We start from the raw sequence: 12,790 nt of genomic DNA, 5'->3' as shown, positions 1-12,790 counted from the left end.
TATTATACACCATTTTAAAGATAAACTTGTTGTTAATCCCACCACAGTGTCTGATTTCAAAAAGGCTTTACAGCGAAAGCACACCATATGATTGTTAGGTCAGCACCTAGTCATAGAAAAACAGTCATTTTTCCAGCTAAAGAGGAGTCACAAAAAGCAGAAATAGAGAGAAAATGAATCACTAACCTTTGATCTTCATCAGACGACACTCATAGGACTTCATGTTACACAATACTTGTATGTTTTGTTCGATAAAGTGCATATTTATATCAAAAAATCTGATTTTACATTGGCGCGTTACGTTCAGTAGTTCTAAAACATGCAGTGATTGTACAGAGAGCCACATCTATTTACAGAAATACTCATTTGAAATGTTGATGAAAATACAACTGTCATACATTGAATTAGAGATACTTCTCCTTAATGCAACCGCTGTGTCAGACATCAAAAAAACTTTACGGAAAAAGCAAACCATGCAATAATCTGTCTAGCGTTCAGACAAGAAAGCAGCCAAAAAGATATCCGCCATATTTGGGTGGTTGACATTAGTCAGAAATAGCATGATAAATATTCACTTACCTTCGATCTTCATCAGAATGCACTCCCAGAAATGAATGTTTGTTTTGTTCGATAAAGTCCATCATTTATGTCCAAATACCTCCTTTTTGTTTGCGTGTTTAGTTCACAAATCCAAATTCACAAGGAGCTTCAGCGAGCAGGCCTTTCTAATCGACCTGGCCCGGGTATCCTGGAAAGATATTGCCCTCATTCCGTCAGTAGAGGATGCCTGGTTATTCTTTAAAAGTGCTTTCCTCACCATCTTAAATAAGCATGCCCCATAATAAAAGTGTAGAACCAAGAACAGATATAGCCCTTGGTTCACTCCAGACCTGACTGTCCTTGACCAGCACAAAAACATCCTGTGGCGTTACTGCATTAGCATCTAATAGCCCCCGCGATATGCACCTTTTCAGGGAAGTTAGGAACCAATATACACAGGCAGTTAGGAAAGCAAAGGCTAGCTTTTTCAAGCAGAAATTTGCATCCTGTAGCAAAAAACTCAAAAATGTTCTGGGACACTGTAAAGTCCATGGAGAATAAGAGCACCTTCTCACAGCTGCCCACTGCACTGAGGCTAGGAAACGCTGTCACCACTGATGAATCTATGATTATTGAGAATTTCAAGAAGCATTTTTCTATGGCTGGCCATGCTTTCCACCTGGCTACCCCTACCCCAGTCAACAGCTCTGCACCCGCCACAGCAACTTGCCCAAACCTCCCCATTTCTCCTTCACCCAAATCCAGATAGCTGATGTTCTGAAAGAGCTGTAAAATCTGGACCCCTACAAATCAGCCGGGCTAGACAATTTGCATCCTCTCTTTCTAAAAATGATCCGCCGCAATTGTTGCAACCCCTATTACCAGCCTGTTCAACCTCTTTCTTATCGTTTGAGATCCCCAAAGATTGAAAAGCTGCCCCAGTCATCCCACTCTTCAAAGGGGGAGACACTCTAGACAAAAACTGTTAGACCTATATCTATCCTACCCTGTCTTTCTAAGGTCTTCAAAAGCCAAGTTAACAAACAGATCACTGACCATTTAGAATCCCACCGTACCTTCTCCGCTATGCAATCTGGTTTCCGAGCTTGTCATGGGTGCACCTCAGCCACGCTCAAGGTCCTAAACAATATCATAATCGCCATCGACAAAAGACAATACTGTGCAGCTGTATTCATCGACCTGGCCAAGGCTTTCGACTCTGTCAATCACCGTATTCTTATCGGCAGACTCAACAGCCTTAGTTTCTCAAATGACTGCCTCTCCTGGTTCACCAACTACTTCTCAAACGGAGTTCAGTGTGTCAAATCGGAGGGCCCGTTGTCCGGACCTCTGGCAGTCTCGATGGGGGTGCCACAGGATTCAATTCTTGGGCCGACTCTTTTCTCTGTATACATCAATGATGTCACTCTTGCGGCTGGTGATTCTCTGATCCACCTCTCCACTGACGACACCATTCTGTAATCTTCTGGCCATTCTTTGGACACTACAACTCTCCTTCCGTGGCCTCCAACTGCTCTTAAATCCAAGTAAAACTGAATGCATGCTCTTCAACCAATAGCTGCCCTCACCTGCCCGCCCAGCTAGCATCACTACTCTGGATGGTTCTGACTTAGAATATGTGGACAACTACAAATACCTAGATGTCTGGTTAGACCGTAAACTCTCCTTCCAGACTCGCATCAAACATCTCCAATCCAAACTTAAATCTAGAATCGGCTTCCTATTTCGCAACAAAGCATCCTTCACTCATGCTGCCAAACATACCCTCGTAAAACTGACTATCCTACCGATCCTTGACTTTGGCAACGTCATTTACGAAATAGCCTCCAACACTCAGACTGCATCCAGTTTGCCATCACAGTGCCATCCGTTTCGTCACCAAAGCCCCATATACTACCCACCACTGTGACCTGTATGCTCTTGTTGGCTGGCCCTCGCTTCATATTCGTCGCCAAACCCACTTGCTCCAGGTCATCTATAAGTCGTTGCTCTGTAAAGCCCTGCCTTATCTCAGCTCACCATAGCAGCACCCACCCGTAGCACTCGCTCCAGCAAGTGTATTTCACTGGTCATCCCCAAAGCTAATTCCTATTTTGGCCGCCTCCCAGTTCTTTGCTGCCAATGACTGGAACGAATTGCAAAAATCACTAAAGCTGGAGACTCATATCTCACTAAGTAACTTTAAGCATCAGCTATCAGAACAGCTTACAGATCATTGCACCTGTACATAGCCCATCTGTACATAGCCCATCCAACTACTTATTTTTTATTTTTTTGCTCCTTTGCAACCCAGTATCTCCACTTGCATGCACATTCATCTTCTGCACATCTATCACTCCAGTGTTGATTTGCGAAATTGTAATTATTTCGCCACTACTGCCTATTTATTGTTGGGAACTTCCCTAATCTTATTTCATTTTCACACACTGTATATAGACTTTTCTATTGTGTTATTGGCTGTACGTTTGTTTATTCCATGTGTAACTGTGTTGTTTGTCACACTGCTTTGCTTTATCTTGGCCAGGTCACAGTTGTGAATGAGAACTTGTTCTCAACTAGGTTACCTGGTTAAATAAAGGTGAAATAACCAAATAGCTCTTAATTTAATTTTTTAACCAAAGCTGCTGCTTTCAAGGAGTGGGACACTAATCTGGACTCTTAAAACAAATCCTGCATCGCTACGACTGAGATCCAATCCTACTACACCGCCTCTGACACTCGTCGGATATGTCATGGTTTACAAACTATCACGGATTACAAAGGGAATCCCAACCACGAGCTGCCCAGTGACACGAGCCTACCCGACTAGAAAAATACCTTCTATGCCCACTTCGAGGCAAGTAACACTGAACCATGCGTGAAGGCACCAGCTGTTCCGGACAACTGTGTGATCACTCTCTCTATAGCTAATGTGAATAAGACCTTTTAAACCGGCTGCAGGGCCAGACAGATTACCAGGATGCTTACTCAGAGCATGTGCTGACCAGCTGGCAAGTGTCTTCACTGCCATTTTCAACCTCTTCCTGACCCAGTCTGTAATACCTACATGTTTCAAGCAGACCACTATAGGCCCTGTGCCCAAGAACGCAAAGGTAACCTGTATAAATGACTATCGCCCCGTAGCACTCACATCTGTAGCTATGAAATGCTTTGAAAGGCTGCTCATGGCTCAACACGCCCCCATTTTCCTTGTCTGGGGTAAGCATAGCATCCAGTGCTGGCGACTCGTTGAAGTATTCAACCCCTTTATGGTGTTAGGTTCTAATATTTTAGAGTAAATAACTCATGGACACGAGAGAAGCTTTACCAAGTTGAATTTTTCCCAAAGGGTCGACAGCTGTATTCAGACAGGCGCTTTTTTTTGGCCTTTAGACTAGTTGAGTATCTGGAGCATCAGTATTCGTGGGTTCGATTACAGGCTCAAAATGGCCAGAAACAAATCACTTTCTTCTGAAACTCGTCAGTCTATTCTTGTTCTGAGAAATGAAGGCTATTCCATGCGAGAAATTGCCAAGAAACTAAAGATCTCGTACAACACTGTGTACTACTCCCTTCACAGAACAGCACAAACTGGCTCTAACCAGAATAGAAGGAATGGGAGGCCCCAGTGCACAACTGAGCAAGAGGACAAGTAGATTAGAGTGTCTAGTTTGAGAGACAGTCGCCTCACAACTCCTCAACTGGCAGCTTCATTAAATAGTACCCGCAAAACACCAGTCTCAATGTCATTGGTGAAAAGGCGACTCCAGGATGCCAGCCTTCTAGGCAGAGTTGCAAAGAAAAAGCCATATCTCAGGCTGGCCAATAAAAAGAGAAGATTAAGATGGGCAAAAGTACAGACACTGGACAGCAACTCTGCCTAGAAGGCCAGCATCCCGGAGTCACCTCTTCACTGTTGATGTTGAGACTGGTGTTTTGCGGGTACTATTTAAGACAAACATTGACAGCAGCTTGACCTTACTGGAAAGCTCAGTGACCTTCAACGAGGCACCGTCATAGGATGCCACCTTTCCAACAAGTCAGTTCGTCAAATATCTGCCCTGCTATAGCTGCCCCGGTCAACTGTAAGTGCTATTATTGTGGAGTGGAAACGTCTAGGAGCAACAACGGCTCAGCTGTCTGGTGGTAGGTCACACAAGCTCACAGAACAGGACCACTGAGTGCTAAAGCACAACGCGTGTAAAAATCCTCTGTCCTCAGTTGCAACATTCACAACCGAGTTCCAAACTACCTCTGGAAGCAACATCAGCACATTAACTGTTTGTTGGGAACTTCATGAAATGGGATTCCATAGCCGAGAAGCCGCACAAAAGCCTAAGATCGCCATATGCAATGCCAAGCTTCGGTTGGAGTGGTGTAAAGCTCGCCGCTATTGGACTCTGGAGCAGTGGAAGCGCATTCTCGGGAGTGATGAATCATGCTTCAGCATCTGGCAGTCCGGCAGATGAATATGGGTTTGGCGGATGGCAGGAGAATGCTACATGCCCAATGCATAGTGCCAACTGTTTTTTTCATGGTTCGGGCTAGGCCCCTTAGTTCCAGTGCAGGGGAATCTTAACGCTACGGTATACAATGGCATTCTGTGCTTCCAACTTTGTGGCATCAGTTTGGGAAAGGCACTTTCCTGTTTCAGAATGACAATGCCCCCGTGCACAAAGCGAGGTCCATACAGAAATGGTTTGTCGGGATCGGTGTGGAAGAACTTGACTGGCCTGCACAGAGCCCTGACCTCCACCCATCGAACACCTTTAGGATGAATTGGAACACCAACTGCGAGCAAGTGCCCGACCTCACTAATGCTCTTGTGGCTGAATAGGAGCAGGTCCCCACAACACTGTTCCAACATCTAGTGGAAAGTCCTCCCCAGAAGGGTGGAGGCTGTTATAGCAGCAAAGGGGGTACCAACTCCATGATTTTGGAATGAGATGTTGGACCAGCAGGTGTCCACAAGCTTTTGGTCATTTAGTTTATTTCTGTATTTCGTTTTCAATAAATGTGCTAATTTCTAAACTTTTTTCTCTCTGTCGTAATGGAATATTGTGTGTAGATAGGGGAGAAGAAAATATATTCAATCCATTTTTAATTCAGGTTGTAACACAGCAAAATGTGGAATAAGTCAAGTGGTAGGAATACTCTCTGAAGGCATTGTATGTACAAAAAAGTTGCTCAACTTAGAAAAAACACACAAAATAGCAGAATTAGTCAGGAGGCCAGAAGACGTTAGCTATCCAAAAAAGAGGTGAATGTATTGACTGAAAAAGATTAAACTTGTGATCCTTTTTTCTTTGGGTGGTCAGGTTTGCGAACAGTCTGCCCATCAACGACCCTCTGCAGACAGTGTACCAACTGATGTCTGGGAGGATGCCCGCCTCAGCCACTGTGAGTATGACCCTGTGATACCTTTTCTATTTTGATAACAGAACCACACTGCTGTCTTGTTCAGAAATTACATTTTGAGATAAAAAGGGAGTATTTTTTTATTTCATCAAAAAGAACGGAGGATTTTTTTAAATGTATTTTAATTTATTAAATTCGTTTTTAATTTAAACAGGAATTTACGTTTAAAGGCCCAATCTTCAAAAATGAGATTGTCTTGTGTTTAATATATATTTCCACACTATAAGGGTGGAGTAATACTGTGAAATTGTGGAAATTATGACAATGCCCTTTTAGTGTAATATTGCCTGAAAGTTCATTCTGTTTTGGTGGGATGAAGTGTTGGCTTGTCTGGTGACATCACCAGGTGGTAAATTAGTTAATAGACCAATAAGAGAGAATTCCAAAACTCCGTTAGATTTCAGTTTTCCCTTCCCCACTCACAAGCCTAGCAAAATTCTTGCACAATAAATTGCTCTTTGCTAACCTATTTTTGTTTGTTTTTGACCATTTCAATTGAAAACAATCATAGTAAGTTACTTAATTGTTACCCAGATATTATATGATATTCGATTAAAATGGCTGCATTGGACCTTTAACATTAAATGTTTAAAATTAAATTGTTCTTGTGGCTTAATGAACATTTTCAAGTAATAAAAAAGTGATCTTTCAGCAATGTGAAATTAAAATTGGCTGTTCAATACTGAACTGCACTTATTGAAGAACGGATGAAGAAAGTTAATTTGGGGTCAGCACTATACTGTTAAAGTTACATAAGTGTCTCTGCAGTGCTGTGGGGATGAGAAGTGGGGCGACTGGCGCCCCCATCTGGCCATGGTGCTGTCCAACTTGACCCACACTTTGGACCTGGACACACGTACCATCACCACCATGGGAGACACTCTGGGTGAGACATCAAAGGACACATTTGTGGGCCAGAAGTTTCAGGAGAAACTCTGGTCCTTAATCACATTACATGCATAGGATGTATGGAGGATGTTTGTTGCTGAACTCTTGTGCGCTGACAAGTAAAAGTCATCGAAATGTTCCCTATCATGAATATAAGATTAAGGTTTATCATCATAGTATATAATAGTTTGTCATCAACCATGACCATCATCATCATGAGAATTATGATGGTTATTAGGGCTGGGAATTGCTAGGGTCCTTAGGATATGGTCACGATACTTAGGTGCCGGTACAATATGTATAGCGATCCTCATGGTACTATATGTATTGCGATTCAGTGGTGGTCAGTGCTGTTTTTAAGCTTAGGGAGGGTGATTATTTATTCATTTTTATAAGTATGGACTTATTTCTATTACAGCATAATTTGGATGACTGTCATTCTTATTCCATTCACCCAGCCTAATGTAACAACGATAGATTTAGGTTACTACATGATACTCTAATTTGCCCTATACCCATCATGAGGTTGATACAACCTAGCCTATGAATAGGGCAGTGCGATTGCATCATCTGTGGATCTATTGGGGCGGTAAGCAAATTGAAGTGGATCTAGGGTGTAAGGTAGAGGTGAAATGATCCTTGACTAACCTCTCAAAGCACTTCATGATGACAGAAGTGAGTGCTACGGGGCGATAGTCATTTAGTTCAGTTACCTTTGCTTTCTTGAGTACAGGAACAATGGTGGCCATCTTGAAGCATGTGGGGACAGCAGACTGGGATAGGGAGAGATTGAATATGTCCGTAAACACTCCAGCCAGCTGGTCTGCGCATGCTCTGAGGGCGCGGCTAGGGATGCTTTCTGGGCCTGCAGCCTTGTGAGGGTTAACACGTGTCGTGTCTTTACTATCATTAAATTGAAGACTTATAGTTTCTATCAAAGATTCTCTGTAATTAGTATTACGCGATCAACTGATTAATCATGTAACTAATTAACTAGGATGTCGGGGCACCAAGGAAAAATATTCAGATTACAAAGTTATAATTTCCTAAAATAACTTTTCAGACATTTTATCTGATCAATTAGTCTTCGAATTAATGCATTATTTACTTTACCTCATGTTAGTCTCATTCCAAACGTCGTAAATTGTTGGTTATCTGCACGAACCCAGTCTTCACTATGAGTCATCCATACATCAATTGTCTTAAATCATTTATTTATTACTAAGTAATTCACAGAAATGCATAAACAAACAAGGTAAATGTGGTTACAAGAAATGATAGGGGAATGTGCCCTAGTGGGCTAAACCGGCATCGCGACCTCGCTCTCTCTCTGTCTTGGTTAGAGGGGATAGTTCAAAGTGACATTCATTAATTTGTTATAGATGGATGTTTCGGCGGTTGTCGTTCCTCGCATTCAATGATACAGAATTCCTAGCTGCAGACTAGTAATTGATATCAAAGACTTGTTCTTATGCTGTCGGTATCGATAGTGTAAGAGTTTAACCATGTGGTATGGTTGAAATATTCAGCAATGGCCGACAACCTTTGTTCTCTCCTTATGGAGAAAAACATGGTCTGGTGATAATTTCTCAAAGTTGGGTTTTATTCGGAATTGCAGAAAAGGGCTGTCCCAGGACGCCTGACCCTAACTGGGCTCAGGAGCGGTCCTCTGATTTAGTTAACTCCAATTCCCTTTTTGAGTTTTCCTTCATTAAACAGTCCAAAATCACATTGTAAAATTGTGTAAACAATATCATACTCATTCATCTTATACAACAATTAGATGTAAACCTCATATCTGAGGCTATTATATAAACAGCGTTATGGTAATGTGGCCACACCGTCTCCCATGAGCTTCCCCAAGTTGTAACAAACGGACCAGTTCGTAGCTGGATTCTTCACCGATCTTCTATACTTTCTCCAGAACATGAAATTTGTTCCGACCTCGAGTTCTATGAGGTGGAATAAATTCCCCTGTTCTCTATGAACATTTACTCTCTCTATACTGTGTGTCCATGAGGAGATCCTCAGGAATTTACGATGTGTCTCTGACCACAGCAGCCTAGTTGAGGGAGGAAAGGGGGAGGCAGGGAGAGGGGGATGGGGCTTGCCACACCCAAAGAGGGCAACGTCATGACACACGCTTAAATGGCTTACTCAGGTCGGCCATTTAAAAGGAGAGCCCACAGTCCTTGGTAGCAGGCCTCGTCAGTGGCGCACTGTGTTATCCTCAAAGCGAGCGAAGAAGGTGTTTAGCTTGTCCGGAAGCAAGACGTTCGTGTCCGCAACGTGACTGGTTTTCCTTTTGTAGTCCGTGATTATCTGTAGACCCTGCCACATATGTCTTGTTTCTGAGCTGGTGAATTGCGACTCCACTTTGTCTCTCTACTGATGTTTTGCCCGTTTGATTGCCTTACGTAGGGAATAACTACACTGTTTGTATTCAGCCATATTCCCAGTCACTTTGCCATGTTTAAATGCGATGGTTCGCACTTTCAGTTTTGCACAATTGCTGCCATCTATCCACGGATTCTGGTTAGAGTGGGTTTTAATAGGCACAGTGGGTACATGTATGTATATATGTATTCGTCAATGTTATTCTCGGAGGCTACCCGGAACATATCCCAGTCCGTGTGATCAAAACAATTTTGACGCGTGGATTCCGATTTGGTCAGACCAGCGTTGAATTGTCCTTAGCACAGGTACTTCCTGTTTTGAATTTCTGCCTCTAGGAAGGGAGGAGCAAAATGGAGTCGTGATCAGATTTTTTGAAGGGAGGGCGGGGGAGGGCCTTGTGGGCATCCCAGAAGTTGTACAAATTTCCTCGACTAACCTGTACCCCCACACATTGACTCTGTACCGGTACCCCCTGTATATAGCCTCATTATTGTTATTTTGTTACTTTTTATTTTATTTATTATTTTGTTAACATTATTTCTTGAACTGCATTGTTGGTTATGGGCTTGTAATTAAGCATTTCACAGTAAGGTCTACACCTGTTGTATTCAGTGCATGTGACAAATAATATTTGATTTGAGAGACATTGGACTAATCAAGGTGACAGGCAGTGACACATTGAATATCACCTTGCACACTCTTGCCTGCATCTAGGTGACCTAGGGTGTAATCATTCGTCCAAGCAGTTGCAAAAACACTGTTTTCCAACTAAAACGATAGTTTCTATTGGACAAATTCAGGGAGATCTCTTCCCGTTTCATTCAGTTTGCTTCCGATTTAAGAAACGTTTTGCAACAGAATCGGCTAAATGAATACACTGCTGATCATCCGCACACACAGTTCACTTTCATTGTAGCCACAGCATTACCACTTTGCTTGTGTATAATTCCTTTCATCTATGGGCTCTCCTCAACATGTTCCTTCGCTTGTGGACTTCAGTACACAACAAAACAGCTGTTTGTGATCCGGGACAAAAACCTCTTCAAACCATAGCCGATAACCGCTACACAGCCTACACTGTCACCATTTCAATGTTAGTCAACAAACTGGAATTAACGCGTTTGTACACGGATTGGATTGTGGGTTTACAATCACGCAGTACACTGTACAACTAGCAGTTACACCGGCAGAAGGAGGTAGGACCAAGTCACTCACTATTATTTGAGTCACAAGCATGACTCAAGTCACAAGGTCTGAGTCTCAAGTCGAGTCACAAGTAGAACAGGTCAAGACTGGAGTCAAGTCCAAGTCACCCATTCTAAGAGCCAATCAAGTTTTCAAGTTGAGTCTAAAAAACAAATCTACACATGCTTGTTCAACTATAAATCTTTGTCTATTTATTGAGGCTACCAGACAGCCCTTTTCATTATTTTGTCTACAACACATTTTGATTAACCTATGTAATTGTAAAACGGGGACCTTGTAGCAGTCGTAATGGTCTGAAATCAGCAGAAGGTAAGGCAGGTTGACGTGTAGTATTGGGGATCCAATGGTGAAAGCACCAAATCATACAAAATATACAAGTAGATTTACCAAATATACACGGGCAATAGCCCAAAAGAAATAGCCTCTGTATCAGGCTTAACCTGTCCTATCTAAACGGACACAGGTAGAGAGCTAAAATGTACAGACTCCCCTTGAGAAACCAAATGGAATCTGTCCAGCAGGAGCTCAAACAGGTAGGCCTACAATAACATAAGCACTTAGACCCCAGGACCATACAATTACCCAATTTGGCAATTGCAACCAATAAACTGGTTCTACAATGTAAAAGGCAGTTTCGACATCCATTGTTACATTGGTACATTAGTCTTAATCAGACTTGATGATTATTGATATTTCAACACCATGCATACATGGAACAATATTTTTCTATTATAGTGTGGAGTGTAGGCCACGTAGCCTATTTCTATGCACACTGGGTAGCACGTCCTCCTATTACGTACAACAAAAATTAGAGAAACATACAGTGCATTTGGAAATTTTTCAGACCCCTTCACTTTTTCAACATTTTAACTTCTTGACGCTGTCGCGGGATCATTTTCGTCAGCAACCGCTGAATAGCATAGCGCAACAGTCACATAATATTACTAAAAAATATTAATATTCATGAAATCACAAGTGCAATATTGCAAAACACAGTTTAGCCTTTTGTTAATCCACCTGTCATCTCAGATTTTGAAATGATGCTTTACAGCGAAAGCAATCCAAGCGTTTGTAAATTTATCGATAGCCTAGCATAGCATTATGTACACTTAGCATCAGGAAGCTTGGTCACGAAAATCAGAAAAGCAATCAAATGAACCGTTTACCTTTGATACTCTTAGGATGTTTTCACTCACGAGACTCCCAGTTACACAACAAATGTTCCTTTTGTTCCATAAAGATTATTTTTATACCCAAAATACCTCTGTTTGTTTGTCGCGTTATGTTCAGAAATCCACAGGAAAGAGCGGTCACGACAACGCAGACGGAAATTCCAAATAGTCTTCATAATGTCCACAGAAACATGTCAAATGTTTTTTATAATCATTCCTCGGGTTGTTTTTAAAATATATATTCTATAATATTTCAACCGAGTGTGTAGGTTTTTCTATAACAGCGGGAGGAACAATGGTGGCTTTACTCTGTAGCGCAAAAACTCACTCTGAGAGCCCCCACCTATCCACTTACGCAATGTGATATTTCACGCTCATTTTTCAAAATAAAAGCCTGAAACTTTGTCTAAAGACTGACACCTTAGGGAAGCCAGAGAAAAAGGAATCTGGTTGATATCCCTTTAAATGGAGGAGAGACATGCATAGGAACAGAAGTGTTTCAAAATAAGAGGCACTTCCTGATTGGATTTTCCTCAGGGTTTCAACGGGAATATCAATTCTGTGATAATCACAGACAATATTTTTACAGTTTTGGAAACTTTAGACTGTTTGCTATCCTAATCTGTCAATTATATGCATATTCTAGCATCTGGTCCTGAGAAATAGGCCGTTTACTTTGGGAACGTTATTTTTCCAAACATAAAAATAGTGCCCCCTAGTTCCAAGTTACAGCCTTACCCTAAAATGTATTCATTAAATGTTTTCCCTCATCTATCTACACACAATAACCCATAATGACAAAGCAAAACACGTTTTTAGACATTTTTGCACATGTATTAAAACAAAAAAACTACCTTATTTTGGGGAGGCAGGCCAGTAAATGAAAGGTTGCTGAATCGAATCGCTGAGCTGAAAAGTAAAAATATGTCGTTCTACCCCTGAACAAGGCAGGCACTGTTCCCCCAGTAGGCCGTCATTGTAAATAAAAATGTGTTCTTAACTGACTTGCCTAGTTAAATCATTTTAAAAAATACAATTTAAGTCGGAAGTTTACATTAACCTTAGCCAAATCCATTTAAACTCAGTTTTTCACAATTCCTGAGATTTAATGCTAGTAATAATTCCCTGTTTTAGGTCAGTTAGGATCACCACTTTATTTTAAGAATGTG

At 41.7% G+C, this 12,790-nt stretch overlaps 1 protein-coding gene across 1 annotated transcript in view; it reads left to right on the top strand.

The window, feature by feature from the left end:
- The window catches only part of sec16a (SEC16 homolog A, endoplasmic reticulum export factor), a 71,628-nt gene that overhangs the window by 38,785 nt on the left and 20,053 nt on the right, over positions 1-12,790 (top strand). The window contains 2 exon segments of the mRNA XM_029657609.2: positions 5,859-5,940; positions 6,727-6,844. Of these exon segments, the coding sequence (XP_029513469.2) occupies positions 5,859-5,940; positions 6,727-6,844 (200 nt within the window).

The sequence above is a fragment of the Oncorhynchus nerka genome, linkage group LG4, assembly GCF_034236695.1.
Source record: "Oncorhynchus nerka isolate Pitt River linkage group LG4, Oner_Uvic_2.0, whole genome shotgun sequence".
NCBI lineage: Eukaryota > Metazoa > Chordata > Actinopteri > Salmoniformes > Salmonidae > Oncorhynchus > Oncorhynchus nerka.
This window is presented reverse-complemented; position numbering and strand designations above follow the sequence as displayed.